Below are 25,622 nucleotides of genomic sequence, written 5' to 3'. Positions count from 1 at the left end.
GTCCTATTGATCCAACCACTTCTCATTATCGTCTAATGTATTTGTTTCGCTGTTTAGTAGAACAGAGACGAAATGGAAAAGAAATGTACTTCCATAGACTATACATGCCACTATTTACAATTACATTATTGCTATTTAACAGTACAGCTTATCATGCGGCAGTGATAATTAGCCAGAAACAATCGTGAGTACTATGTATTAGTCCGAATTAAGTCAGTGCTAATAAGAAAGAGAAGTTTGTGATGGGAAGTATGGTCGGAGGCCGGTGCGAACCAAGTAGATGAGGCCGCACTTTCGGGCAATCTGCACTAAACAAATCACACACGCTCGTACGCGTCGCGAACAAACAAACACTCATTCGACACACGCGTCTTGCATCGCCGCCTGCCTTCTCTCTTTCTCTCTCTCGTCTGCTGACTTCTGCGCCTCTGGTCTGGCTATAAAATATCTCCACCTGACTGACACGCTGTAGCACAATCGCGCAAATCGGGTTGGACGCGTCCGTCTTCGCGAGCCCGCGCATAACACGATTCACATAGTAGCACGATCGCGCTCAGACGGTCTTGGCGAGACTCAGAGAGCGGGGAATACACACTCACTCGCGCTCGCTTGCGTGCCTCTCTCTGGTTATAAATATCTCCACCTGTCCCCGCTGCTGCCCTGTCATCGTCGCTGCAACCTCTCTTGTTGAGTAAGCCTAATCTGCTCACTACCGATTGCTCCAGTTTATTCTATAGCAGTCGGATTATATCTTAGACACCCAAAATGGTTGCACATCGGCTGGACGAGATTACGCCCCTGATGGCGAACCAGATTATTAATTCACATCACCACAGAACCACGAGTCTTGGATGTTGGGAGTCGCAAGCGAAACCACATCATTCAGGCTACGCTATTGTCAGTGTTTCCATAGGGTTCACGACTAATTTGCACCTTATCGCTCTTATTGCAGATAATCGTCATGGTGAACTAAAAACGGCTCTGGGCAGAAGCAACTTTGATGTCTCGCACCTCTGCCACAACCGCACGTGCTTCAATCCAGAACACTTAATTGTGGAATCGAGCCAAAGCAATAACAGACGCAGGACTTGCAATGGGCACAAGGTTATAATTTACGAGGAATTCACATATCACCCATGTCAACATGGTGTAGTTGAGACAATGCGTAAATGCATTTTACCTCTTCTACGTCTGGGACCTGGCGATCATGTCAATGGTTCGGAGTAAACATTGTGCCCATTGCAAGTCCTGCGTCTGTTATTGCTTTGCCTCGATTCCACAACTATGCAGAGTCGTTTCGAGTTCAGCACGACGGTTATCGGCAACAAGAGCCAGTTGGTGTAGGAAAGAACGGAGACGAGTTACTTTAGATTGACCTGACAGTAGCCTTTATCGGCTCGTTTACTGTTCGACTCCAAGCGTCCAAGGTCCGAAGTGATAGCGCCATATCTATTAATGAGCTCCTGTGCCATACTGGGCGTAATCTGGTCATAGTTTCCAGCATCATTGCTAGCTGCCGCTATACCATCTAGATCGGTTGCCGAAGTTGCTTCAGTCGATGGATGCTCGTCACTGGTCGACATTGTATCCGGTACATGTTGTGCAGTGGTAGTATGCGTTGGCGCATTTTTTTCAGTTCCACCTTGTGGACACGGTTGACAAATATCCTCACGAGCTTAGATTGTATTTCCCTTACTAGCCTTGCGTTTTCTGTTGTCTGACTTCAAGTCAACAATTAAATTTTGCGTATTAAAACATTGGTGGTTGTGGCAGAGGTGGGACACAGAACAGCAGCTGCTCTGACCCTGAGCCATTTTCAGTTCAGCAGCACGATTATCCGAACAAGCGCCAGCTGGTGTAGGAGAGGTCTGACATGTAGGTGCGTTAGATCGACTGTACAGTAGCCCTGACCAGACTCTCGGCATCCAAGATCCGTAGTGACGGCGCGATGTTTATTAGTGACCTGCTGTGCCACTAATGGCGAAAATCTGATCAAGCTTGTCAGCATCATTGTTAACTGCCGCTATACCATCTGGAGCAAGATCTGTAGTTGCTGCTGTTGATGGTTGCTCCTCACTGTTCTGCATTATATCCTCCAGATGACGCATTTGCCCATTTTTTCAATTCCACCGCGTGCACATGGGTGATAACTGAAGCCATCGCCTACCAATATTGTATGCCCATTGCAAGTCCTGCGTCTGCCATTGGTTAGTCTCGATTCAACAATCAAATGTTCTGGATTAAAGCATCTTCGGTTGTGACACAGGTGGGAGACATCATGGGTGTGACTGCCCAGAGTCGCTTTGAGCTCCTCACGTCGATTATCCGCAATAAGGACAAGCTGGTGCAGACCAGCATAGAACCTTTTCCCGCCCGCAGATACGAAGGCACGAGGATAGCCCGAACGATGGTGTCTAACAATCGGTTCCCAACACCCAAGACTCGTGGTCTTGTGATGATGGCCCTTAACGATCTCATTTGCCTTGTCAAATGTTCTGGATTACGCCCATATCAGTGCTCACAATGCCGTGAAGACGGATTCGGCAGCGGCCAGCACGGCTGCCGCAGTCAAAGCTGCTCAGCCTAGAGGCTTCATACCAGAAAGCGTGTCGACGAGCGAAGAAGAGGGGCAGAGACCCACCTATAAGGGATGATTGTTCGGCTACTATGCCTGGGGCTACCCGCTCTATTATCCCGGACTATTCTATGCGCCTTAAAAAAATGGCTCCGATAGCTATCTCGGGAGAGATGTATCCCTGTAACCCGTCTTGCATGTCAGCAACACAAGGGGCAGCGGGCAACTGTTGCCAAGGAACGTGTGGTGCTGGCGTGGCAGCAGGCGGCAGTTACGGCGGCGCTTCTGGTAAGTACACTCCGAATTGTACAGAGTAATAAAGCTAACCTTAGTTAAGGCGCGTGTGCTGGAGGCTGCAGGCAAGTAGTCTGAATGAGATGCTTTAGAAATTGTAGCTAACAACTTCCAGGCGGCTGCAGAGGCGGTGGAGGCGGTGGTGGCGGGTTAGTCTCCCAAGTTCGCTGAACAGGTTGCGGAGGCGCGCACGGACAGGTAATCTAATAAATAGACACTCAATGTCGAAGTACGCGTAAATTTATGAGTCGTCAGGCCGCACAAGTTTCCCGCAATGACGCGTCCCGCACCCAAGTAATCATAATCGAACCCCCTGAACCCCCCTTCACTTTTATGTGTTGGTTGTACGTACAAAACTCGTGCCGGACGGTGAGAGTGATATAACGGAACGTCTTCGCTCCCTGTAGTCGCGGGATAAATAATATCCCAACCCGATATCTACTTGCTCATCAGCTCCAGTACAATAGCCACCACACTCGAAAACATGACAGTCGACGCAAACCTCCTGCAACGGAAGCGAGGAAGGACCGAGGAAGAGCTAGCCGCTGTCCGAGAGGTCGAAGATGCTCGCGCATCCATTAGATCGGAACGCCGGGCCATCGCGGCGCGACTGACCGCAGCCAGGCTGGCTTTCGAGGAGTTTCGGAAGCAAGTGGAGAGCGTTGACGATCGGTTACGCGAGCTTTCTGCGCCGCTGGATGAATTTGCGAGGCAACAGTCTGGTTCCCTCTCAGCCCGCGAGAGGGACGAAGCTGGCGGCCACTATGCCAAGGCGACAAGGGAGAACGTGGCGATAATCATTTTGGAGGAGTACCTCCAAAACGTCACCAGCCGTCGTGCGGCGACTGCGAGGGCGCGCCTCCTCCGCTTGTTCGGGGACCTCGAGAGTCCCTCCGATATAAGTCGGAGGGCGAGAAGGATTGTGTCTGAGCTTCCGGAGAGCCCCAAGTGTCTGGGTGACTAGGGCTGTTGGTGGTGGGTGGCTGGCAGACGGATGGCGGTAATTTTTAATGTTAATGTTTAATATTTGCGCATTCGAATCAATATATTGCACGATGAGACAAGTGAAAAGACTGAATGGAACTGTTCAGCTCTGACGCTGCCAATTTCCGCCTATTGCCGCCCATGTCCCGGAGTAGCTGCATCGTTGTAGAAGGATGCCAGGCTAAGTCGCATCGCGTAATTGATCGTTCCGGCGATTTGTGCAACCCCAGGCACCAGGCCCCAAACACGCACGAACACGCGCCGGACAATCTGACAGAGGCATGTTGCACGATGTTCCACGAGTCGCGCCTGCTGTCATCTGCGCTTGCTACTCCTGGCCTATTAAAGTGCCACTTCCTCCTGTCAAAGTTGGCATAAATTTGGAAGCAGACTACTAGAATTCTTTCGCGCAGGAACTCGAACATTTGAAGATTCGTGTAGCCAGATGCAGCAAGCTGAAATGGCTATGAGATCCTGTTTTAATGGGATGGATGTGTTCTGTGACTTCCCGGACATAACAATGTTAACTTCTTGATGTCTATCTAAGCAAGAAAAGCCCGGGAGATGTCAGGGTCGTAGTCTTTCGGTCATAATATGAAACGGTTTTGGTTCCGAAGTTCAGGCTCCATGGTAATAATAATTGATACTCCTGCCTATTGACGAATATATTTTATAGTCCGAGTTGGCCGGTGAGTGACTGCGGCCATGTGTAATGTCAGGAAAGGCTTAAATATTTATTAAACGCCTTTCTAAAATACTGGACCAATTGGACCGAGCAAGAATAGTGAGGTTGCTCGACCGGTTTCTTCGGGCCGATACATACCTGAAATAATTCCCGCACCAACTACCAGACCCGCACAGCCTAATACGCCACTAAGGGCGCGGAAAACGAGGAACATGCAAGCACGTAGGCGCTGACGGTGAATTGCTTGACAACCGAATTCGTGAGACCGAACTCCTTCGCCATGATCGACTCGCCAGGAGCAAATAGTGTCGAAGCAGTAGGAATCATAAATGCAGTCACAAGGACAAATATCATTACTCGAATCTTGACTCTCTTCGGCCAGTTTTTGGGGTTCGTTGGGTCCGCATCCGAGTCCCAGCCTATAAGCCCATTATCCAAGTCTTAGCAGTGACTGACCAGCAAGTTTCGACTGGACCTGCCAATTAGCATTTTATCACTATGCCAGACTCAAACACGTACAACTTTGTCTAGTTGTTCTTCCCTATCAGACTCGCCTTCGCCATCTCCATATCCGGCGTCGGTCGCTAGGTCCTTGCTAGCCGATTTCTCTGCCATTACCATCCCCGTGTCCAACCTATCTGTCTCTGCCGTGGGCGAGCTCATCGCACTCTCGCCTTTATCAAAAGACTGTATTGAGGATTCTGCTGGAGAAAGAGGTCGAGCTGGTGCTGGTAGCGTGACTCTTTCCATCCAGATATTATACCGGTGCGGCGCTGTAGAGAAGTCGCCCCGAAATGTAAGCCTTCTCGCTTTTGGCTGTTGGTATTTACTAAGTCTAAAATTCCTGTCATAAGCTTAATAATGCCGATAGCGTACCTACAACTTTATTTAGGCATCGTGAGAGCAGGCGCAACGCGATATTTGAACCAGACCAAAGCTGTTAACCCCGCGGCAGCCGCACACCTAGTGAGATATAATCCAATACTCTGGCCGCCCATTCTCGCAATTCTCAGCAACAACACCCTCGCTGTCCACAACCTTGCCCGCCCAAGCCAGCAACCTCGGTGTCCATTTCTCCGACCCAAAAATATCCAAGTTGAGTTCTGCTAGTGGCGGAATATACGACTCATACAACCGTTCGAAATCCTCGACAAAGTCTTCATCAAGTTCTTCGTCATTGTCGTAGCGCTGTTGCATTCTATCGAGCCAGACGGTGTAGTCTGGAGGTGTCACGATGGAAAGGTGGCTGATAAGGAGAACGAGGATTTGGTCTTCAATGTCAGCGGCACGGATATCTGAGGGTGAAGTCACGTCGAATCCTTTCTTGATAACTTTTGCAAACTCGGAAAACCGTGGTGAAGAGAACAGTAGGTCAAGGTTTATGCCGTAGTCAGGAAGGCATTGATACACTTTTGTCCGAAGCTGTGCGACGTCGTCTGTGTCTGGAGATTCCGGTTGAATATGTAGCTCCGCGTACATCGCCCGTGCAATTGCAAGAAGCGATAACTTTAGAATCTTGACTTGCTGCGAAATATAAATCATGATACTTCGCAGTCTCAAACTCGGATTCGCCACTTCAGGAACTGAAATTCCACGTAACTTCGAACTCACTGCATTATGCAACTTCCCCAATGCATCAAGTTCGCATCGCATCCCTGCCGTCTTGCACCGCTCGTTGACTATCGCCAATTCCGACAGTCTCTGCGCCTCATGCTCATTCGCGACAATGACACGAAAAAAGTATACGAGATCATCTGGCAGAGGACTCGAAATGGATAGATGGAATATCGTTTCGGACTTGTCGGAGGAAATTAGTCGGACTTTTTCCAAAGACATTGGCGGATGGCGCAGTTTGAGCGTCACAATGTCGAGCTCGTTGTTTTCGATGCAGAAACCATACCCCATCAGTACTTACGTCTGTCAGCATACTTTCCCCCCCCCAATTGAGTAACTAACAACAAAATACTTACGTTCTTCGTTCCCTTTCGGACCATAATTGTTGAAAACTTCATCGCCAGCCTCGATGGACTTGCCTGACGAAATCGAAAAGACGTCGGCAGTCACAGTCCAGTAGATGGGTACCAATGGCTTGTGGTTTAGCGAGTCGACGAGGGGCACGAGGACAGGGTAGGAGTCCTCTTTGCTTGTGTTGAACACTATACTCGATGGAAACGATCTTGATGAAAGAATCGTGCACGCCCACAGATATAGTTCCCTGCAAGGATTTAGTAAATATATCGAATTGATGTGCTTCACACACCGACGTACCAGCTGAATAAACTCTTATCGAATGTAGATGGCAGGTACATCACCCCGCGCTTCCACTCCTCGATCCAAGCATGTCGCCGCAACTCGACTTCGCCAAATATATTCGTTCCTCTCAACATCTCCATCTCCTCGTGGTCGTAATAAAGCGGCGTATCAAACTCTGCAGGTAATATTTTGATATACGCAGCCCACAAGCTCTCACGTCCAAGAATCCGCTGATTGCATAGAAACAAGCGAATAGCAATTTGCGGCGATCGTGAAAAAGGGCAGGAGTCCAGGTCGCCCCAGATATGTGTAGCTGCCTTGTCGTAGTCGATTATAAGCGAGACAGGGCATGACAAAAGGCGCGTGTTGGAATCGGGAATATCACATTTGGCGTACGCTGTCGAGCCCGAGGTTTCTGCTGTATAGTAAAGTGGTTATTAGGTTGGAAATTCAGGGAATACATGAAGAGAATACAATGTACATTTAGTGAGTGCTAGAGCTGGAGAACAGTAGCCGCCGTGGGACTCCGCCCATGACACAAGCTCGTCAAAATCACTCATAATAATCAAATACTCGGATCATTGGCCATCAAGTGATTAAAGAACTACCTGAGATCTAGGAGAAAAAAAACTCCGGTTATCGGTCACGGGCATTCTGATCTCAATTTCAGCATCGCCAAACTTTAAGTTCTGGTGGCCGTGAGTTCGTCCACCTACAACACCAACGCCGTCGAGTCCACGTTTTCCATTACCCCTCTACAGTCCAGCACAAATATCCACTACTGCATCCTCATCGTCGGAAACAGAAAGGTTCTTGTGAAATCAATGGCACTGTCATCAATTCGACGGGCATTAAGTCCAGTTGCAGGCAACCGTACCTCGCCAATGACAATCCTCCCGATCTCGGACAATCCCCCGTTTTCTTCGCCGCCTTCGCCTACTGCCTCTGTATCCTCTTCTGCACGACGGCATTCGAGATTTTCAAGACACTCAAACTCTACATATGCGAATTATACGTCGTTGAGATTACCAGTTGTGCTACGGAGGTTAGTTCCTTGCCAAGGATGTAAACGTGTAATATTGACGAGAGTAGACTGTTTAAACCCCCTACGTTGGACTTTGAGACTGCGATCTGGGAGATTTGTTATTTGTTTATCTCACCGAAGAAGGTGTATCGACAGATATATTATCATGTGCGTATACGCCTTTTTAGGAATTTCTTTGAGGGCTAATGCTGACGTTTGCCAGAAACGTAAGCCCTGAATCAATCCTCATAATATATAGATTCGGCGGGCTATACTAATCGCAGACCTTCAGAAACCAAAAACACATGGGCTAGGGACGATCCATCTTTCGCGCTACTTTTATCTGCTTTCTTGATGCTGTCTGCTGTTGCTTGGGGAATCGCTTATTCGCCCGGTTTCTTTCCGATAATCCGGCTTATGTTCAATATTGTGCTTATAGATTTTTTACTAGTTGGGTCGATAATTGCGACAGCTGGATGGTTTCTTGCTGGTAGATTCTTGAGACAGCGGAGTACGCGCGGTGTCATGAGCATGTCGCAGCAAGACAACAAGCTCGAATGGGCGTACGCTGATTTTGCCAATATCGTTTAGATGTGCAAGAGGCTAATGCTTGGTATAGATACTGTTTCGACGTGCATTGCAATTCGTTTTTGATAATATGGTTCTGCCTGTACGTCGTGCAGTTCGTCATGCTGCCTGTTATAATCAAGGACAATTGGTGGGTCTCCACCGCTGCAATGTTTGATGGCCGCCAATTATCTAATCTGATTTAGGCTCTCATTGTTGCTTGGAAACACGTTATATCTCGGGGCGTTCTCATACTACGTCGTAATCTCGTATCTAGGTTACAGTGGTATGTTGTAACTGTATTAGTGGGACTCTACGTTAGTACTGACTTGAGTTTAGCTCTTCCCTTTCTAGAACACACAGAAATGCTACTATTTCCTATATTAATTTTTGTGGTACGCCTATATTGTACGCCATTTAATGGTCGTGTAGATTAACACAGTCTAGGTCTTGTTCCTCGCCAGTCTGTTCGGCTTTAATATTTCGATACACGCTGTAAAATTCTACTTTGGATCATAACTCGTAGTTGACTGATGGCAGAACGAATTTGGTGTTATCCATCACGCTTCGTACTTCGCGAGGTTCTAGGTGACTGTTCTAGGTAGTGGAACGAAACCGGCGACGAGTTCGCAACAATTGCCAAGAGATGGCCAATATGTTTCATAATTTACGGGCATGGCGTGTGTGTATATAATTTCGATTCTTGGTATAAAGTTGCATGGTGCAATGACGGCGTATGGCCGAATAATATTCGTCGGACAATATTGTCCCTTATTGTGCTCTGTGGCATCTGTTCGACAGTCTAAACCCTGGCCTGTAAAGCATTATAGTCATCGACCCCTGAAATTTTTTTGCAGCTGCTGTACAAGTTTTGGCGGCCAGCAAACAACATTAATCGGCATCTTTATCCGGATCGACGTATATAAATTTACAATATGTCGAGTGAAGATGATTACGAATCAGATTCCGATATGTCTCTAGACTCGCACGCTGTGGGTGGGAAGACCTCGGTGCTGCTGGGATACCCTGACGAACCGGCGGGCGACACCGCTTCAGCCTTTGATACGCGGATAGGTGGACTTCCCGTACGTACAACATATATATAACTGCTAAGCCGGTCATATGCTATATTCGTCATTTGATAGTTAATATTCGTTTACTTAGATTTGGTTAAATCCATCGTCGCCGCCAACCTTTGGCCTGGCGAAATGCAAGGCTTGCAAATCGGCCATGACTCTCCTCCTCCAAGCTTACGCAGCACTAGAAAGCACGCTCTACGAACGCGTGATCTACGTCTACGCGTGTAAAAACGTGAGATGTCGACGGCGTCCGGGATCAGTAAGGGCGTTCAGAGGAATTATGCGAGATGAAGACAAAATGCGTGCAGTCGCGGAAAGGCAGAAAAAAGAGGAGGAGCGCCGGAAAAGGAAGGCCGCTGAAGCGGCGGAGAGTAGTAGACAACAGCAGGCTGGACTTGGGAATGTGCTTTTTGGTGACGGGTTTGGTGACGGTGCTAATCCGTTTGGTGATGGTCCTGGTCCGTCACCAGAATCGAGCGCGAAGGCGGTTACCACCCCTGATGAGGTTGAGCAGGTCTTGGAATCGTTGGAACGTACAAATATCGACCTTGCGCATCGGCCGGATGCCGTAATGCAAGCACCATTCGAACCGTGGCCGCCAGCGGAGGAACTTGAGAGCTACAAGTCTTGGTTCCTATACGTTGAAAGCGAGTACTTGACTAACAAGGCCGAGCAGAATATCAATCAAAGAGTCGAGATTTTGGCAAGCACGTCAGGAAGCAGCAATGACGGTCCAGACGAGTGGTCTGCCTTACCCGAAAGTAGCAGCAAGATCGACAGTGTGTTCCAGAATTTCGCAGATACTGTTTCAGACAATCCTGAGCAGGTTGTTCGGTACGAGCGTAAAGGATCACCATTGCTTTACTCGAAAGCAGATGAAATCGGAAGACTTTTGGTTAATAGAAATACCGGCCATTACGACAATAGCCTGATACCGCATTGCGAGCTTTGTGGAGCGGTTCGAGTGTTTGAGCTTCAGTTGACGCCATACGCGATACAGGTATTGGAAGAGGGAAGCGGCATTGACATCCTTGATGGGATGGAATGGGGAACTATTATCGTTGGCACATGTAAAAATGATTGCGTTCCATCGGTGATAGACAAAAATGGTGTGGGATATCAGGAGGAATGGGTTGGCGTTCAATGGGAAGAGACTAAATAGCCCCGTGCGATTGCTCTAAATTGCATCTATTCATGACTATGTACATCTAATAGTTTTCTCAATATCATACATGCGGCCAATCCAAAGTACTCTCGAATGCAAAAACTACAAATACTGAGGCACGTACACATTTTCGTAGAACTGCACAATGTCACCTTCTTGAAAACTATCAAAGTCTTTGAAGGTCATACCGCAGTCGTTTCCCTTAGCCAACTCAGTCGCATCGTGCTTTCCCTGCTTTAGAGAGTCCAACATGCCATCAAAGATAACATCCTTGTTTCGCAGTACACGAACGGTGGAACCGCGCTTGGCGGTGCCGTTAGAAATTCTGCAACCAGCAATCTTGGTCAAGTTCTTCTTCACAGAGAATGTGAATATGGCTCTGACTTCTGCCTCGCCATTCACTTTAGTCTCAATAATTGGATCCAGCAATTCCGATACACGTCTCGTCACATCTTGAAGCAAGTGGTAAATGATCGTGTGAGAGACAACTTTGACATTGTGTTTGGTCGCTGTTGCAAGCAGATCCCGGTCCGGATGAACATTGAAGCACAAAATATCAGCTAGAAACGGCATTAGAGTGCATCTACACGTAGTTTCCAGATATAACCCACCATTTGAAACCTCCGCAAGCAGCACATCGGACTCAGTTGGCGGGCCAACATCTGAGTGAACAACTTTGCATTTCACCACGTCGTTACCGATATCTCGGATCGCATCTGTCACTGCTTCGGCAGATCCGCTCACATCTGCTTTCAAAACATAATTTCGAACCTTTATGCCGTCGTCATGGACATCTTCAATAAGCTGCGGCGTCGCTTTTCGGGCGGATTTGCGTGAGCGCCTGCTTTGATCAGTACTTTCCCCTCGTTCAATACGATCAAGACGACGCTTTTCATTTATGACTTCAATATCTCTTGACGCTTTCTTAACCTCCAGTTTCTTTAGCCTATGCTCCACAACGTCTTTCGCATGTTGCTGAATCAAACATATCGTCAGACACTATTCGTCCATGTTCAAACTACAATAACTCTACATACCTCATTACTGGCTTGCAGAACTTCATCTCCAGCCTCTGGTAGACTCTTCCAACCATCAACTTCAACTGGCTGACCTGGTCCCGCTTGCGTAATTGCTTTTCCATTCTCGTCTTTAAGCGACCTGACACGCGCATATCCAGTTCCGGCAACCAGATATGATCCCGCTTTCAATGTTCCTCTCCGGATGATGACTGTCGCAGTATTTCCTCTTCCCTTCTTGAGCTCCGACTCGATAACCCACCCCTCCGCGTTTCCAGTTGGCTCCGCACGAAGATCCAGGACTTCTGATAATGCAATTATGGCCTCTTCCAAATCCGGAATACCTTGTCCCTAAATCTCAAAGTTAGTATATCATTATCGAGTCTCGCCTCAAGTGTGGCATCTTACAGTAAGGCCCGACACTGGAACAGCCATAGTCTCGCCTCCGTAGCCTTCGACGTATACTGCATTAGCCGCAAGGTCTTGCATGACACGGTCGATATCAGTATTCGGCTTGTCGACTTTATTAATAGCCACAATTATGGGAACGTTAGAATTGTTGGCATGCTTAATAGCTTCCTTTGTTTGAGGCATCACCGAGTCATCAGCGGCAACAACAAGAACGACAATGTCAGTGATATTTGCTCCTCGTTGTCGCATCTTCAAAAACGCTGCATGGCCTGGAGTATCCAGAAAAGTGATCCGTTGTCCATTAGAGAGAGGAACTGGTAATAATTATTAGACTAATCTTGTTCAAAGATTGTAAATAAAGGAACCGACCTGAAAAAGCGCCGATGTGCTGCGTTATACCGCCGTGCTCTGACGCTGCTATTCTTGACTTTCTCAAGTAATCCAAAATTGTTGTTTTTCCGTGATCGACATGGCCCATGATAGTAACGAAAGGAGGACGCGGTGGAACGGTCTCTTTATCTGTAGGCAGAGGTCTAAGCAGCTATTAGGATTTCTTGTAACACGTAACATTCTCTGAATACTTACTGCGCCACTAAATCTCCGTCATCCGACTCTGTCTCAGGTTCAAAGCCATATTCCATGGCGATTAAGCTCGCAATTTCATAATCCAAAACTGACGAACAATAAGTACGCGGTATAGTCTAATGCCACTAGAATAACAAACATACCGTGGTTAAAATTCGTATTTTCAAAGCCCATATTCCCCAAACTTCTGATAAGAAGCTGTTGACGGACTCCAAGTAGCGACGCCAAATTGCTAACGGTGATAAATGAAGGAATAGGTAGAGTGGGAGTACCTCCCCGCTTCCTGTAAGGATCTTTTTTCTTCTTCTTGGATTTCTAGGAGACATTAGCCATCCACGTCTACAACAGTGTTAACAGAATAACAGATCGCATACATTACTTCTAGTTCCTTCATCAAACTCATTGCCGAGATCGTCAAATACTTCGTCAAGTTCCTCGTCCGCATCATCGTCCAAGTCGAACTCAATGCTTCGAGAGTCTCTCGAAGCGGATTGATCAATGGCATTAATGTATTTACCCTTAGAACCCTTCTCATTTTTTAGAGAATTCTTGCCATTCTGCTTCTGGGTCTTTTTTCTGTCACGTTCTTTGTAAGGATCTGTGCGGGGCTTGCGAGATTTCTCTGAAATCAGTGTCGGCGAATCACGCGGAACCGCATTCTCGATTCCCGTACGTTCACCTGCGAGCGACTTTCTCTTATCCGATTCACTCCTTCTCTGTTTCTTTGCAGCATTGAAACTAAAATTGCCAAATGAGACTTCGAACCCACCCTGAGCTGACGTGTTATCCGCAGCTGCATAGAACCTTGGGATACCGGCACGATACCATCGCCTGGTTGGGAAAGAGCATCGCAGCGTAGTCTACAGCGTTGTTAGCTTCATGCACATAGACAATTCTTATTAAATTGCGCACCTTATATGCAAGTCCTCCTACGACCTTCATCACTGGCGATATTTAGTAGCAATTATTTGCAATTTTCAAAAATATCGTGTCCAGCCGTCGACAATTCCTAGCTGTCCCCTGCAGACGTGTCAAATCTCCATTTAGTTTGTGCACTAAGTATCGTGTTGGCCGGTTGAACCAGGGTTTGGTTTTAAAGACTACAACCTAAATTTTTCGTAAATGCTGTCGTTCCCTTGCAAGACGATGCAAACCACGCAAGTAACGCTTTTTCAGTCCCCATTTTCATCGTCATCATTTGCCAAAAGCGAGCCTGTATCCTAGCACACCCTTCAACAGAAAATACTGGTGATTCTCGTATTGTCGTATTGATCATTTTGCCGGAGTGTATTTAAATTGTTGCGCGACATCCACGCCCAACTTCGCTTCCCTTACGCATCAACATCCATATTGTCCGTCCATTGAATCCATCAAATCACCAGTCAATCCGGCTAAGAACTCGGCGTTCCAGCCAATTCCGTATCATCTACATTGATTTGTTGGAAAATCATAAGGGTATATCTTATTCAGAGCAAAACCTTGCCACGTCTCCTCCCCCACATCGCATACTTCACAGCCTTGCCAAATGTCTGGACAACTTCCAGAATCAAGTTCCGAAAATGCAGCGCCGACCGTTCCTCCAGTGAGTGATATAACTATCGAGTCGATCTTGGGCTTGGCAATGGCTACAGGCTCATTGCCGCCTCAGATCGATCGACCTGAATCATCTTCATCCCAACAAAACCAGCGGGCCCAGTCAGCGACTTCACCCGCCAGCGACTTCCATGAGCCATCTGAAAGTTACATTCTAGGATCAAATGAGGTTAAAGCCGCTAGTGCTAACTCATCCAACCCTGTTTTCTTTGTCGACGACTCCAACGCTCCGAGTGAACCATCTGTAGCGAGGTCGGCATATTCAGAAGCGCCTCAGCCACCTGTAGAGTCTCATAATCGACCTCTACAATGGCCAACTACTGCGTACCAAACGTACACGGACAGCGGCTCCGCTGAACCTACTTATGCTGCTCATGATAATGATTCCGACAATAAATCCGAGGAACAAGGTGATCAGCGCGGACAAGGCCAATTACGTCGTTCATATCAATCTGGCAGATCTATATCTGTGTCAGAGCTGAAGGCACCATTTTCAGAGTTTGAAGAACAAGAATATGATCGGTTTCTTAGGAGTGAACAGGAACATGTTGCTCGTGGAGAATGGGATAAGTTTCCTCTCGGCTCTAGATTATTTATTGGTATGACATAGTTTCACCTTGCGAATTATTAAACCGAGCGCGTTCTAATATTGCATATAGGAAATCTTCCGACCGACAGTATTAATAAGCGACAATTGTTTCGCATCTTTTCAAGGTTTGGCGAACTGGCTCAAATATCAATCAAACAAGCGTATGGATTTGTTCAATTTTTGAGAGCAGAAGATTGCGCCAGAGCTATCGACAGTGAACAGGGAACTGTAGTTGCTGGTAGAAAAATACGTATGTTAAAGCTATCATGTTGCCGTATGTGTGGCTAATCTTTTGTTAGATTTGGAAGAATCTAAACCGCAAGGTGCAAAACGTGATAAAGGCGATCGCGATCGCTACGGCGATAGTTCACGTAGTCAACGTCGGTCAGAATCGCCTGACGGTAGGGGTCGCAACAGACAAGGACGCGGTGGCAGGACCAGTACCCAAAATAGGGGTGGATCATATGGAGGATATTTAGGACGTCAGGAGCAGGAAAATGACTATGGTGATCGGTACAGACGTGAATTATCGCCTCAGAGAGGCCGAATTGAGAGAGGCTATCGTGAGCGTTCACCACCTTCGCGATATCGGAGGTCACCTTCTCCTGCAGAGGATTGGCCGTTGCCTCGACGGCGACCGGACGAGATTCCAGAATGCCAGATTCTGGTTACGGACAGGGTGGACAGAAATTTCGTATGGTATGTACGAAAAGCATTTGAAGATCGTTACATCAAGATAGATGTACTTGATATTTCTCCCCGTCTTTCCATGTCCTCGGTTATCCGACAAATGATTATCGAAGGCGTATTTGCTGTGGTATTCCTCAATATGGACTTGCAGAACCAAGCAAAACTTTCTCTTCAGGTCTTTGAGAAAACACCAGGTGTTTCAACTGTTCGGTTTGACGGTGAGCTAGTTATTTATGGCTTAGTACTGCAGGAAAGTGTAATTAACAGTCTTTTCAGAGTATATGTCCATTGACATTCCTCTCGGCGCCGAGATTGTTGTTAGAACGAAACAAAAATTGCAGCCGCAACCGGCGACTGCGCCAGCTGTACCTACGAATGCGCTCGCTCAGTATTTATTAGGAGCTTTCACTCAACAGCAGCAGCCAGTTCCCGGTGCATATGCTGGACAAGTCCTGCCAAATAACCCGTACAACATGAATAAGCGATGATGTGTGACTGTTGAAGATGTTTTGTAAATAATCCATAGCTTGGGATTTTGGGTGATTGAAAGTGTAGCTCCTTGGATGATAATCCTGCGTTCTGTATTATTATTATTACTAACTAATGTTACTGCTGATATGTTTGTGGCCTGCGTTTGTTGTATAGTATAACTTATTTAAGATAATTTATTATTTACATCTTATCATCATTAAGAGACAACTTGAGTAGTTATCGATTGCTTTCATGCAATCGTGAAGTCGTCACCTGCTCTGACCAAACAGTATTGCCTTGGTTTGGACTCTGAGTGAGCGCGAAGTTTATCTGACTCACTAACGTCTGGGAACATCACGATCGCGTTAGCCTGTTCGGTGTCTCGGTAATATATTACCCTAGCTAAGACCCAAAGACCAGCGTACACGAGAGTCTCTAATATGGATATGGCGGAATTTGAAATAATTGATTCCTATCATGTTCAAGGCATGTTGACGGCTTGTCCCTGATGTTCAGATTGTGGGCAGTATCCTGGGCTTACTACACTCATCGCAGCCACTGAGCTAGCCCTACAGTATTGTATGAATCTGATGCTAATATACGTAATATAGGGATTCGAGTATTTGAATACCTGTTTGTGGTGCCGTTAGACTACAAGGAGCCGACAAGCGGGGTCAAGATTAAGGTGTTCGCCCGACGCGTGGTACCTGTCGAAGAGGCCGACGAGACGGACCCGGACAAGTGCAAGAGACCATATAGTACGAAATAATAGCATCACGGTTATTGTATACGAAACATATAGAGGCTGATTTGCTTAGTGATTTACCTTCAGGGCGGTCCGGGTTTTGAATGTAAGACAAAGCTTATGAAAAAAAAATCACTCCTGACATTGGCTGACTGAGAGTCAGGCGAGGCTCCGTTATCGAAGTCTGGCCGGACTAAAGAATTGATTGATCGAGGGTATCAGGTGTGTTTTTTACAATCCTGGGTTTCGTTGGTTTTGAAAGCCTAATGTGCAACAGGTTTTGTACCTAGACCAACGAGGAACTGGATATAGCGCGCCAATATCATTCGGTACACTAAAATCGAATGGTAACTTGAGCTTCAGTATAGCGTCATGCGAATATATTCTGACATGTCGTTAATATTACAGGTACAGATGAGCAAAAGGCGAGATACCTGGCTCTATTCAGAGCTGACAGCATCGTACATGATTGCGAGGAAATCCGGAAGGTATTACTTAAGGATTCCGCTGAAAAGAAGTGGTCGCTGCTAGGACAGTCTTTTGGTAAGCATTCGCAATTATAACGGGCGTCGTAGAGGAATAATCAATTTTAACAAAGCCAGGTGGATTCTGCGCTGTTACCTATCTTTCATTTTAGTATGTGGATCTGGATCGCACAATTATTTTTAGTTATAACTAATATTTATTATCAGTCCGGAGAGCTTAAAAGATGTTCTGATAACTGGAGGTGTCCCACCTCTCTCGGATGGCCCAGACCCAGTATACGAAGGCTTGTACAGTATGTCAACAGTGAGATTAATGAGCAATGCTAACAAGTTGTCATCAGAGCGAGTGATCAAACGGAACAAAGCCTACTACGAAAAGTTTCCCAAGGATATCCAGAAAGTTCGCAATATTCTAAGCTACTTAGCCACACACGAGGTTCTACTCCCCAACGGAGGTATCCTATCGGTTGAGAGATTTCAGCAGCTTGGTCTTGATTTTGGAAGACATCAAGGCATGGATACTGTACATCGTATGTTTAACTTGCATCCTGTATCTAATAGAGCAGTGTGCTAATACGACATGTAGAGCTGGTTTCAAAAGCCTCCTTTGATTTAGATGTAGTTGGGGAGATCACCTACAATACCCGAAGTCGAATTGAGAGCGCTCAGGGATTTGATTCGAATATACTGTACGCTTGCATTCATGAAGCGATTTATTGTCAAGGGTAAGAGTTATTATTTTGTATACAACCTAATAATGAGGTGACTGATGTAATGTTTCAGGGAACCAAGCAATTGGTCTGCCGAGCGTCTGCGGTCCCAGCACGGTCAATTCTTTAACTGGCATGTCGTATCGGCGCATAGTGATCCAAATGTGCCAATTTTCTTCACTGGCGAAATGGTAAATAGACTAGTTACCTTATTTATGTACAGATGTCTAATTATATCCTACAAAGATTTACAAGTCGATGTTCGACGATTACGCGGAGCTAAGAGACCTGAAAGGTGCTGCGGAGATCTTGGCGAGCAAGACCGATTGGCCTAAGCTATATGACATCCCGACACTAAACAAGACTACAGCCAGAGTAGCTGCTGTTTCGTAAGTATTTGTGGTAGTAAATTGCTCAGACACTGTTGCTAAGTAAGACTAGGTACTTTAACGACATTTATGTTGATTTAGATTTATCAGTGGAAGCTGCTTCGCAGATAAATGGTTGCCGACAATGGGTTACTAGTGAGTTCCTGCACAATGGACTGACTGTGAACCCATCGCGGGTTCTAGGAGAGCTCTTCCGATTGTTAGAGAATGATGTAGAGTAAATGTTGGCATAGAATATGATATGCTTGTGTCATACTATTTGTTTGCGCATGTTACCTGTCGCCTGGCTTGACTTTCTAAGCGTTCTAGATCGCGTCCTCCTTATACATTACATGTTTATAAGTCGTCCCTTGAGACACCTGCTTTATCGCACGAGTTGTTTCTCTTCCCTTCGCCGCTGCACATCCCAATTGTATACCTACACAGATTATCAGCATTCCTCTTAGACACTCGATCCCATAGTTGTTGCTTACTCGCGCAGTGTTCACCTCGACCGTCGTTATATTTTCCCTGAGAAATTCTAAATCCTCTTGACAAGTCTTCAAAGATTCCTTTGCGGCGTGCAGCTTGGATGTCAATAGGTCCGTGGCTTCCGCTATAGGATACTCCAACATAACATTTGCCTAAATCCACATCAGAAAGAAAAAGCAATAGCTTGAAACTGGCACTTACGCCTAGCCATAAGTAAACAGTGTCGGAGGGATTTATATTGGCCTTAGCGTACAAGGTGTCGTTAAGTTCGTAGGTAGTTGTTAATGTGGACTCATCAGCGTTCTAACACAGCAAGATAAGTATGCTATCAATTTCATTGTCGTATTTAAAAGCGCACTCACTCTTTTTGAATCAAGGAATAGCACGCTATCAAGAGTGTTCTGAATATCCGGAATCTTCTCTTGCAGACCGGCTGCCCGACGAAGAGTGCTCATTTCCTTCACAAACGTCAGAAAATCGCTTCGGTTGATTCGGTGTTACCCATGACTCCAATGGACTATGCATACCATATATTTGTATTTACTATGCAGTGGAGTTAGCATTTAATCCACTTAATTGATCAACGTCAATATCCCAAACATATGCCTACCTTAGCATCTCCTGAAATGATTGCAAGACTGACTGGACTTGGTCCCGATTTCGCACGTAATCCTCCACAACCTCGATAAACGGCGCTTGTGGAATACCTCGAGGATTGACATAGCCGCTATTTGTAAGATTCGTTAATGGCCTGTATTGTCGTGAAGGAGGGACACCGTGAAGACTTACGGTTGGCCGGGCATCTTGGGTGCTGAGGAAGCGGCCATACTTGCTATGTATTTTGCTGCCTATACACGTCAATTGTAAGGAGACTGAGATTGGAAAGTAAAGGGTATCTAGTAGGTCGCCGTTGCAAATATGAAGTATGTCGTACACGCAATCATAGCATATCCAGATCACTGCCCGCGACGACCACAATTTTCGAACGCTTGAAACCTTCTTTGTGGCCCCATAATAATTAATCACGAAATTTTGTATGGGACCCTAGGCACCCCTTCCTTACCAAAGCAAGTTATAGGAAATCGGCCATTAGACTAGCAATTGGACTTTACAACATACATGTTATTGACAGCTTGGCAGGTAGTCCCTCGTTAAGGTCACAATGGAGACGCGACTTCTCCGTAGCAAGTCGCTGAGAGTTCTCCAACCTTCAACAGAATGGCGTCAACCACGTCGAATCTGCGTGCATACCATGCGTCAATATCGAAGATGCTATGTAACCAAGAGGGCGAAAAAGAGTGTCCAGGAGGAGGAGGACGTGGAATCAGGGTTGCCGTCGAAAGGTATACCTGTACCTTTGCCCAAACCGTTCCCAAATGCAAGCTACCCGTTCGTGGCCAAGCACTTGACCGCGAGTAAGAAAGATGCGGAGAGAAAGACATCAGTGTTGTGGTTGTACGAGTGTCCTGTATCAACGTCCGGACGGTCTACAATTTTGGATAAAGCGATTTTGTCGTCGAATATTCCCGGTCCGTATCCGATCATAAATTGGCAGCATTGGGTCAGGAACGATGTCAAGACGGCAGACGGAGTGTCAGGACTGCAGTTTGAAGATGGCAAGAAGATTCCGACTCTACGGAAATATATTGATGTGATCAAACAGTGTTGGGAAGTACGGCGAGTGCGAAAGTATGTCAACGAGCGCGTCAATCTGCCATTTCTATTCCAGGATTTAGTTGGATCGGTCAACTCTACAGATGCGTACTTTAATCCGACAAGAAACATTGCTCGCAAACTAAAGGACATGCTTCAATCGACCGAGGGTAAAGACCGTGAAGCGGTGGAGACGTTGGATATTTATATTCCTGACCCTGGGGAATTGAGTCGGGCCGAATTTCAGCTTTTCAGACGATGTAGCTCGCCATTACTTGTTCCTACCGTGTCGTCATTATTCTTTCTAGCGTCAGTTGCGAGATCATTATTGCCGAGAACGGTGGCGTCATTTGAGTTGAGCATGGAGGTTATTGCAAGGCATGTCTCCAGATGGGAGAGAAGCATACAGAGTGCGCGTAAAGCATTTGCAAGCGGACGTCCAATGCCGACGGAGGACACATTTCGACAGACTTCGCCACAATTGTCAACGAAGGAGCTAGTTCTTGCCGCCAAGGCATTTGGACTGCTTCCTTCTTGGGTTCCTTCACTTATGATGGTCCGCGCTTTGATGGTCGAGAAATTATTCTTCCATATCGCGTATTTGAAAGCGGACAACATTTTGATTGGAAAATGGGGAGGTGTATGGTCGATGACTGAGGAGGAACTTGATTGGGCGTTATTAGAACGAGGAGCGTAAGTTTTTTGCCCCTGACATTTGACCGAATTACTGAGAAGGCATTAACACGATTAAAGGCCTATTACAGGATTAACGTTGGAGCAAAAGCAAACTCAGTTATACATCATCGTTGTTTGTATGACCGACTTGCACTATGGGATTCCATATCTTATGGCCGACAACTCGTTGAGTAGTGGAGAAGTGGATAGAATTATCAGATTGCATAAACTACTAGGATTTGACGCAAAGTTATTAAAAAGTTACGAGCATAAGAAGTAAGACCTTCTCACAATGGTTACAACAGAAGGTGATTGTAAACATGATGTGTACTATATCAGGAATGTACTTTAGAACCAATCGAATGTTTGGCTACGGTGGAAGTCGGGAGAGTCATGACAATTAATGCTTATGGCTGTTTCGCAGTTTTATAATCGCGCATGCAGATGCATGGTTTTTACGTATTCGGTCGTCTCTACGGTGCTGGTGTATAAGCGAAAGCACTGAGTGATGCCCACGCAATAATAGATTATTTTCTATTTAATTGCTGAGATTCAGGGTTTCCGATATGGCAGTTTCCGCAAGGGCGGCAAGTACCGCAGCGGCTCGAATAGAAGGCGGTGACGTCACTAACGCCTGCTCGGTATATGTCATCGTTCGTCGTCAGTATACAATAGAAATCGCGACAATAACTTCTAGGCCAACTGGGTTCTGCCATTGAGATCGAGCACTAATAATCATGCCGAATGATCCAGTCGACGCAACTCATCTCACTGCAGAGCAGCGAGCAGACTATGAGAGACGAATGAAATATATCGGCCTAGCCAAAGGTGGGACAGCTGGTGCAATGCTCGGTCTAGGATTTAATTACTTCGCGAAATTGCGCTTCCCTGTCGTCTACAGATCCGTTACATTTCGTGTTGCCACTTTCATAATCCCCTTTATCGGCATGTCCCGAGTAGGTGCCGACCGCGAGTTGTCACAAGCGATCTACAGAGAGCGAGGGGGCTACCAGCAACAAAATAAGGCGGCAATTGATTTCAGCAAATTATCGACAAGCGAGAAAGTAAAGGCTTTTGCGTCGAAGAACCGGCTCAGTCTCATTTTCGGTGCATGGCTTGCTTCACTCGGAGTGTGTGGATATGTGGTCTCACGTGACAAACTTATGACGAGAGCACAGAAGATCGTCCAGGCAAGGTATGCTCAACTCCGGCTACTCCGAAATTCGAGTGCCAATTGATGACTCATTGTAGAATGTATGCCCAGGGACTGACAGTCGCGCTAGTTGTCGCGACGGCTATTACGACATTGACGAACAAAAACGAGCCAGAATACGTTCCTGATCCGAATGATAAGCATCATCATTTAAAACACAACCCACATGCCAACCACCACCGTAATCAGGTTGATGAACATTGGAAAATAGTTCTCGAGGAGGAACAGGGTAGAAAACAATGAGTCTAGCGATTGCAAATTGTATATGAAGAATGCATTTATATTCTCTAACTGACATCCATTTAATCTTTTCGATCAAAAATTCATTTCCAACAGAAGATCCAAACAACCAACATTTGCAACTTTAACAATCCAGAAAGCAAGCCATCCACGCCTAGAATGTGAAAATATGCTTAAATATCTGTCTACCAACCCTCAAGCCTTGTAACCTTCAGCGGAAGACCGTCCATTGGCTTGGCCGTGACTACGAAATCTGTGATCACAGTCTGATCAGGACTGATCATCTCAAACTTGTACTTCCCAACAAAGGCAGCTAGAATGCACTTCAATTCAACCTCCGCCAGCCTTCGTCCAATGCAAGCCCGTGGACCTTGAAAGAATGTGGAGTATCCATACGCATGTTCCATAGGACGGGTATCCCATCGCTCGGGCTTAAACTCCTCAGCGTCAGGACCCCATAGACTGGGGGATTTGTTGAGTAGGGCTATTGATAGTTGCACAACAGTGCCTTTCTTGATGAACGTATTTTCGATGGTAACATCCTCTGCAGCCTCTCGGACGGCAATTGGCAGTGGCGGATTAATACGCAATCCCTCTCTAAGGACGTTGTTAAGATATTTCAAAGATTCGATCGCATCGGCCGAAGAAATGTCGTCAACACCGCCAGGAAAGGCAGCACGGACTTCCTGACGCAACTTCTCTTGTACGTCAGGATGCTGAGCAAGCGCCCAAAGCGTCCAAGTCAAAGCACCAGTAGTAGTTTCATGGCCGGCCAGCAGAACTATAACATGTCAGTACAAATGCGTAACTCTCAACCTAAAAGAAATACATGCAGGTCATGATCTGATTCTCAATTTCGTCGACTGTCCAGTTATGTTCGCTGTCTCTCAACAGGATGCTCACTATATCTCTATCTTTGCCCTCTAATTTCTTCTCAGACACCTTACCAATCTTCTGCATCAGCACAGCGCGACAAGACTCTCTGAACACTTTCTTGGCCTGTTGCATTTTTCTATTACTCGCAAACGGAAGATATCTAAACCCCGGAATAAAGCCATTGCAAAGGAAAAAGAACGGATCATCTGCCGGAGTCGAAAGCCTATGATATGCAGCGAGAAGCTCATTATTCTCATCATCGATGGCATGCATATTGACACCAAAAGTTGCCTCACCGATCGCATCAAGCGTCAAACGCACAAATACCGGCACTTGTTCAATCACAGACGGCCCGTCTTTTGTGTAATCGTCAAAAATGTTGTATACGAGCTTGATTTTATCCATGAATGCCGGGACGAAAGATTTGACGTGGCTGTGTGTGAAGGCAGGTGTTATGATGCGACGCTGAACTTTGTGGTCTTCCAATTCGGCGAAGAATAGCCCATTGCCGATGATGGCTTTCATGCCTCGATTGATGAAGGTGGGTTTGACGAACTTGTAAGCGTGGGTCTGGAGAACCTGGACGTGTGCCTCGAGCGATTGCTGGCAGGATTGTCAGCAATAACTTCACAATTGCAACCTTTAACCATGTGAATCAACGTACAGCCATTATATAGTCCGAACCCAGCGGTCCGTGGAAACGGGTAAACGCATGTCCGGGGTAGTGCTTCTCCATGTATTCTGCTTGCTCATAGTTATGCTCGCCATACTCGGCATAAGTACCCCAAAGCCAGTGTTTATTCGGGAGAGCAATCATATCCTTGTATGGCGAGACGTACTTGGGGTAGATTAGGACACCATATACGATGCATAGTATCACTACTATAGGCGCAATTGGCAAAAACCAGAGGAGTAAACTCAGAGATGACCATGTCCCCTTGCAGAAGTAGTGCAGGCCGATGTCCAAACCGGCCGCAATAAGAAGCTGCGTCGAAATAGCAACCATGATTCAGATAGTTGCTACCAATTATGCGTAGCGGACAGTTGGGCGGTCACCAGAGTTCGAGAAGTTGTGGAGTATCGACAAATTGTCAATTTTGAAATGAAGGAGATGCGTTTTCTACTTGTCAGCAAGATACAGCAGCCAATGCGGCTTCACTATTATCGATGCCGATAAGCGCATATGTGGCGCGTTCTGTGTGATCTGCATCGCACCAGCTCTAGAGCTCCAACGAGGCTTGGTCTAGGAATTTGAATAGGTGCGATATACCTAATCAGGCTTAGAACTTGAAATTAAGCTTTGATTACTGCAGCGTAGGACAGGCGTATAAATGAAGAAAAAGACATTGGGACTCTAGCCGCTATTCCTTTTTAAGAATAGCTCAGGGTCTTAAGTCCGTCCCATATTAGTAGACTGTACCCAGTATTTGACACACTTGCTTAAGTAGCAATAATGAATCTCTTTCACTAGCTCTCATGATTTTGTATATGCAGTGGCTTTTTTGCGCATGTAACGACGACCGACTAGACTGGATTTAGAAACTAGATGTGAATAATTAGAGGTGGATACGATTTTGCGATTAATCGTTATTCGTATTCGTAAAGTCAAATACGACTACTATACGAGTCCATGTGAAACTTTACGATTAACTATACGAGCGCTGAGGTTAATTACTCGCAAAAAATCGTGTAGTCATGCACATGATTTCATTATCTGCCCTGAAATGCAAACGTAGATGACAAACAGATAAATTGAATAAAAAAGACACAAAATTACAATTCAGCTGCAGTTGAATAGTGGTCTGCAAGTAAAGTAAGCTTTCTCATAGTTCCTGACTCCATCGAATGCCGCCTTGACCCTAACAGTCCTCTTCCACCACTAAAATAATCTCTCCATGCCACTTCAGTCTTCAGAGGCTGGAATTGCAATAGTCTCTGGCCGCTCCCGCCATTCTCATATTCATCTTTGTAGGGCCCTCCACCACCTTGGCACCCATCCCTGTTCAATAGCGTCGATAGCTACTGCCAGTAGATGTCAATATCGGATCGCTGAGCCTTTCCGGGCCCAAATTTGAGAGCCTGCGAGACTCTAAACTGGGCTTCTCAGCAATAGCAAATTGTCAAGCGAGCGGCAAATGATAACTAGCAGATCCAAGAGTTCGTTCGTAGTATGTTTAACAGACA

General features: G+C 46.2%; 13 protein-coding genes across 13 annotated transcripts; 7 read left to right on the top strand and 6 right to left on the bottom strand.

Moving 5' to 3' along the window:
- The first annotated feature begins 644 nt into the window (after positions 1–644).
- Positions 645–1,466, top strand: V1513DRAFT_55562 (uncharacterized protein). The gene is made up of 2 exons (XM_066900545.1): positions 645–1,063; positions 1,303–1,466. Exons 1-2 carry the CDS (start codon positions 766–768, stop codon positions 1,368–1,370), a joined length of 366 nt encoding a protein of 121 aa, XP_066753725.1. The 5' UTR covers positions 645–765; the 3' UTR covers positions 1,371–1,466.
- V1513DRAFT_464214 (uncharacterized protein) lies at positions 1,217–2,375 on the bottom strand. Its single transcript, XM_066899992.1, has one exon. It carries the CDS (start codon positions 1,923–1,925, stop codon positions 1,677–1,679), a length of 249 nt encoding a protein of 82 aa, XP_066753724.1. The 5' UTR covers positions 1,926–2,375; the 3' UTR covers positions 1,217–1,676.
- Positions 2,376–5,014: 2,639 nt separating this feature from the next.
- Positions 5,015–5,395, bottom strand: V1513DRAFT_54649 (uncharacterized protein). Its single transcript, XM_066900542.1, has one exon. It carries the CDS (start codon positions 5,286–5,288, stop codon positions 5,046–5,048), a length of 243 nt encoding a protein of 80 aa, XP_066753723.1. The 5' UTR covers positions 5,289–5,395; the 3' UTR covers positions 5,015–5,045.
- On the bottom strand, positions 5,395–7,483 carry V1513DRAFT_55216 (uncharacterized protein). The gene is made up of 4 exons (XM_066900543.1): positions 7,273–7,483; positions 6,807–7,209; positions 6,509–6,753; positions 5,395–6,448 (listed from the first exon to the last, which is right to left on the bottom strand). Exons 1-4 carry the CDS (start codon positions 7,349–7,351, stop codon positions 5,502–5,504), a joined length of 1,674 nt encoding a protein of 557 aa, XP_066753722.1. The 5' UTR covers positions 7,352–7,483; the 3' UTR covers positions 5,395–5,501.
- A 192-nt stretch (positions 7,484–7,675) lies between these two features.
- On the top strand, positions 7,676–8,901 carry V1513DRAFT_379050 (UNC-50; the record flags this gene model as incomplete). The annotated part of the gene is made up of 7 exons (XM_066895006.1): positions 7,676–7,836; positions 7,881–7,987; positions 8,108–8,378; positions 8,435–8,533; positions 8,589–8,668; positions 8,722–8,777; positions 8,830–8,901. The coding sequence occupies 7 exons, from the start codon at positions 7,676–7,678 to the stop codon at positions 8,899–8,901; spliced, it is 846 nt and encodes a 281-aa protein (XP_066753721.1).
- A 346-nt stretch (positions 8,902–9,247) lies between these two features.
- Positions 9,248–10,710, top strand: V1513DRAFT_399392 (programmed cell death protein 2). Its single transcript, XM_066895454.1, has 2 exons — positions 9,248–9,467; positions 9,547–10,710. The coding sequence occupies exons 1-2, from the start codon at positions 9,318–9,320 to the stop codon at positions 10,621–10,623; spliced, it is 1,227 nt and encodes a 408-aa protein (XP_066753720.1). The 5' UTR covers positions 9,248–9,317; the 3' UTR covers positions 10,624–10,710.
- On the bottom strand, positions 10,638–13,627 carry V1513DRAFT_444147 (uncharacterized protein). Its single transcript, XM_066897918.1, has 9 exons — positions 13,551–13,627; positions 13,013–13,498; positions 12,782–12,953; positions 12,639–12,726; positions 12,423–12,586; positions 12,051–12,367; positions 11,664–11,993; positions 11,238–11,601; positions 10,638–11,186 (listed from the first exon to the last, which is right to left on the bottom strand). The coding sequence occupies exons 1-9, from the start codon at positions 13,578–13,580 to the stop codon at positions 10,729–10,731; spliced, it is 2,409 nt and encodes an 802-aa protein (XP_066753719.1). The 5' UTR covers positions 13,581–13,627; the 3' UTR covers positions 10,638–10,728.
- A 160-nt stretch (positions 13,628–13,787) lies between these two features.
- Positions 13,788–16,171, top strand: V1513DRAFT_444145 (uncharacterized protein). Its single transcript, XM_066897917.1, has 4 exons — positions 13,788–14,830; positions 14,891–15,070; positions 15,120–15,728; positions 15,787–16,171. Exons 1-4 carry the CDS (start codon positions 14,164–14,166, stop codon positions 15,996–15,998), a joined length of 1,668 nt encoding a protein of 555 aa, XP_066753718.1. The 5' UTR covers positions 13,788–14,163; the 3' UTR covers positions 15,999–16,171.
- On the top strand, positions 16,172–18,642 carry V1513DRAFT_399385 (Alpha/Beta hydrolase protein). The gene is made up of 12 exons (XM_066895453.1): positions 16,172–16,467; positions 16,593–16,739; positions 16,800–16,832; positions 16,890–16,948; positions 17,004–17,073; positions 17,135–17,269; positions 17,329–17,362; positions 17,419–17,741; positions 17,798–17,936; positions 17,995–18,112; positions 18,168–18,310; positions 18,363–18,642. Exons 1-12 carry the CDS (start codon positions 16,422–16,424, stop codon positions 18,529–18,531), a joined length of 1,416 nt encoding a protein of 471 aa, XP_066753717.1. The 5' UTR covers positions 16,172–16,421; the 3' UTR covers positions 18,532–18,642.
- V1513DRAFT_444132 (Prefoldin subunit-domain-containing protein) lies at positions 18,382–19,747 on the bottom strand. Its single transcript, XM_066897916.1, has 7 exons — positions 19,571–19,747; positions 19,392–19,508; positions 19,309–19,324; positions 19,144–19,239; positions 18,983–19,084; positions 18,784–18,933; positions 18,382–18,728 (listed from the first exon to the last, which is right to left on the bottom strand). Exons 1-7 carry the CDS (start codon positions 19,606–19,608, stop codon positions 18,675–18,677), a joined length of 573 nt encoding a protein of 190 aa, XP_066753716.1. The 5' UTR covers positions 19,609–19,747; the 3' UTR covers positions 18,382–18,674.
- Positions 19,748–20,033: 286 nt separating this feature from the next.
- Positions 20,034–21,389, top strand: V1513DRAFT_378915 (uncharacterized protein; the record flags this gene model as incomplete). Its single annotated transcript, XM_066894999.1, has 2 exons — positions 20,034–21,127; positions 21,188–21,389. 2 exons carry the CDS (start codon positions 20,034–20,036, stop codon positions 21,387–21,389), a joined length of 1,296 nt encoding a protein of 431 aa, XP_066753715.1.
- A 229-nt stretch (positions 21,390–21,618) lies between these two features.
- Positions 21,619–22,656, top strand: V1513DRAFT_55412 (uncharacterized protein). Its single transcript, XM_066900544.1, has 2 exons — positions 21,619–22,304; positions 22,361–22,656. Exons 1-2 carry the CDS (start codon positions 21,847–21,849, stop codon positions 22,563–22,565), a joined length of 663 nt encoding a protein of 220 aa, XP_066753714.1. The 5' UTR covers positions 21,619–21,846; the 3' UTR covers positions 22,566–22,656.
- V1513DRAFT_484695 (cytochrome P450) lies at positions 22,560–24,647 on the bottom strand. Its single transcript, XM_066900453.1, has 3 exons — positions 24,103–24,647; positions 23,396–24,041; positions 22,560–23,343 (listed from the first exon to the last, which is right to left on the bottom strand). Exons 1-3 carry the CDS (start codon positions 24,442–24,444, stop codon positions 22,748–22,750), a joined length of 1,584 nt encoding a protein of 527 aa, XP_066753713.1. The 5' UTR covers positions 24,445–24,647; the 3' UTR covers positions 22,560–22,747.
- Between the last annotated feature and the right edge of the window lie 975 nt (positions 24,648–25,622).

The sequence above is a fragment of the Lipomyces chichibuensis genome, assembly GCF_038497645.1.
Source record: "Lipomyces chichibuensis strain CBS 12929 unplaced genomic scaffold V1513scaffold_14, whole genome shotgun sequence".
Classification (NCBI taxonomy): Eukaryota; Fungi; Ascomycota; class Lipomycetes; order Lipomycetales; family Lipomycetaceae; genus Lipomyces; species Lipomyces chichibuensis.
The sequence above is the reverse complement of the archived record's forward strand: the minus strand, read 5'-3'. Positions and strand labels throughout refer to the sequence as shown.

Bases quoted from the DNA above. Each gene is read 5' to 3' on its own strand.
- V1513DRAFT_55412 (XM_066900544.1), top strand. From the start codon at position 21,847: ATGCCGAATGATCCAGTCGACGCAACTCATCTCACTGCAGAGCAGCGA. The intron at 22,305-22,360 runs GTATGCTCAACT...GACTCATTGTAG, and splicing joins CAGAAGATCGTCCAGGCAAG to AATGTATGCCCAGGGACTGA.
- V1513DRAFT_484695 (XM_066900453.1), bottom strand. From the start codon at position 24,444: ATGGTTGCTATTTCGACGCAGCTTCTTATTGCGGCCGGTTTGGACATC. The intron at 24,042-24,102 runs GTACGTTGATTC...CAATCCTGCCAG, and splicing joins GTTCGGACTATATAATGGCT to CAATCGCTCGAGGCACACGT. The intron at 23,344-23,395 runs GCATGTATTTCT...GACATGTTATAG, and splicing joins TGAGAATCAGATCATGACCT to TTCTGCTGGCCGGCCATGAA.
- V1513DRAFT_54649 (XM_066900542.1), bottom strand. From the start codon at position 5,288: ATGGAAAGAGTCACGCTACCAGCACCAGCTCGACCTCTTTCTCCAGCA.
- V1513DRAFT_464214 (XM_066899992.1), bottom strand. From the start codon at position 1,925: ATGCCGAGAGTCTGGTCAGGGCTACTGTACAGTCGATCTAACGCACCT.
- V1513DRAFT_399392 (XM_066895454.1), top strand. From the start codon at position 9,318: ATGTCGAGTGAAGATGATTACGAATCAGATTCCGATATGTCTCTAGAC. The intron at 9,468-9,546 runs GTACGTACAACA...TCGTTTACTTAG, and splicing joins CGCGGATAGGTGGACTTCCC to ATTTGGTTAAATCCATCGTC.
- V1513DRAFT_444147 (XM_066897918.1), bottom strand. From the start codon at position 13,580: ATGAAGGTCGTAGGAGGACTTGCATATAAG. The intron at 12,587-12,638 runs GTAAGTATTCAG...ATAGCTGCTTAG, and splicing joins GACGGAGATTTAGTGGCGCA to ACCTCTGCCTACAGATAAAG. The intron at 11,994-12,050 runs GTAAGATGCCAC...TTTGAGATTTAG, and splicing joins TTCCAGTGTCGGGCCTTACT to GGACAAGGTATTCCGGATTT.
- V1513DRAFT_55562 (XM_066900545.1), top strand. From the start codon at position 766: ATGGTTGCACATCGGCTGGACGAGATTACGCCCCTGATGGCGAACCAG. The intron at 1,064-1,302 runs GCCAAAGCAATA...AGTCGTTTCGAG, and splicing joins ACACTTAATTGTGGAATCGA to TTCAGCACGACGGTTATCGG.
- V1513DRAFT_399385 (XM_066895453.1), top strand. From the start codon at position 16,422: ATGGATATGGCGGAATTTGAAATAATTGATTCCTATCATGTTCAAG. The intron at 16,949-17,003 runs GTGTGTTTTTTA...AATGTGCAACAG, and splicing joins TGATTGATCGAGGGTATCAG to GTTTTGTACCTAGACCAACG. The intron at 18,311-18,362 runs GTAAGTATTTGT...AAGTAAGACTAG, and splicing joins GCCAGAGTAGCTGCTGTTTC to GTACTTTAACGACATTTATG.
- V1513DRAFT_444145 (XM_066897917.1), top strand. From the start codon at position 14,164: ATGTCTGGACAACTTCCAGAATCAAGTTCCGAAAATGCAGCGCCGACC. The intron at 14,831-14,890 runs GTATGACATAGT...TATTGCATATAG, and splicing joins CGGCTCTAGATTATTTATTG to GAAATCTTCCGACCGACAGT. The intron at 15,729-15,786 runs GTGAGCTAGTTA...CAGTCTTTTCAG, and splicing joins TTCAACTGTTCGGTTTGACG to AGTATATGTCCATTGACATT.
- V1513DRAFT_55216 (XM_066900543.1), bottom strand. From the start codon at position 7,351: ATGAGTGATTTTGACGAGCTTGTGTCATGGGCGGAGTCCCACGGCGGC. The intron at 7,210-7,272 runs GTACATTGTATT...TTTACTATACAG, and splicing joins AGCTCTAGCACTCACTAAAT to CAGAAACCTCGGGCTCGACA. The intron at 6,754-6,806 runs GTACGTCGGTGT...AAATCCTTGCAG, and splicing joins GATAAGAGTTTATTCAGCTG to GGAACTATATCTGTGGGCGT.
- V1513DRAFT_444132 (XM_066897916.1), bottom strand. From the start codon at position 19,608: ATGGCCGCTTCCTCAGCACCCAAGATGCCCGGCCAACC. The intron at 19,085-19,143 runs GTGAGTGCGCTT...TTGCTGTGTTAG, and splicing joins TATTCCTTGATTCAAAAAGA to AACGCTGATGAGTCCACATT. The intron at 18,934-18,982 runs GTAAGTGCCAGT...ATGTGGATTTAG, and splicing joins CTGTTTACTTATGGCTAGGC to GCAAATGTTATGTTGGAGTA.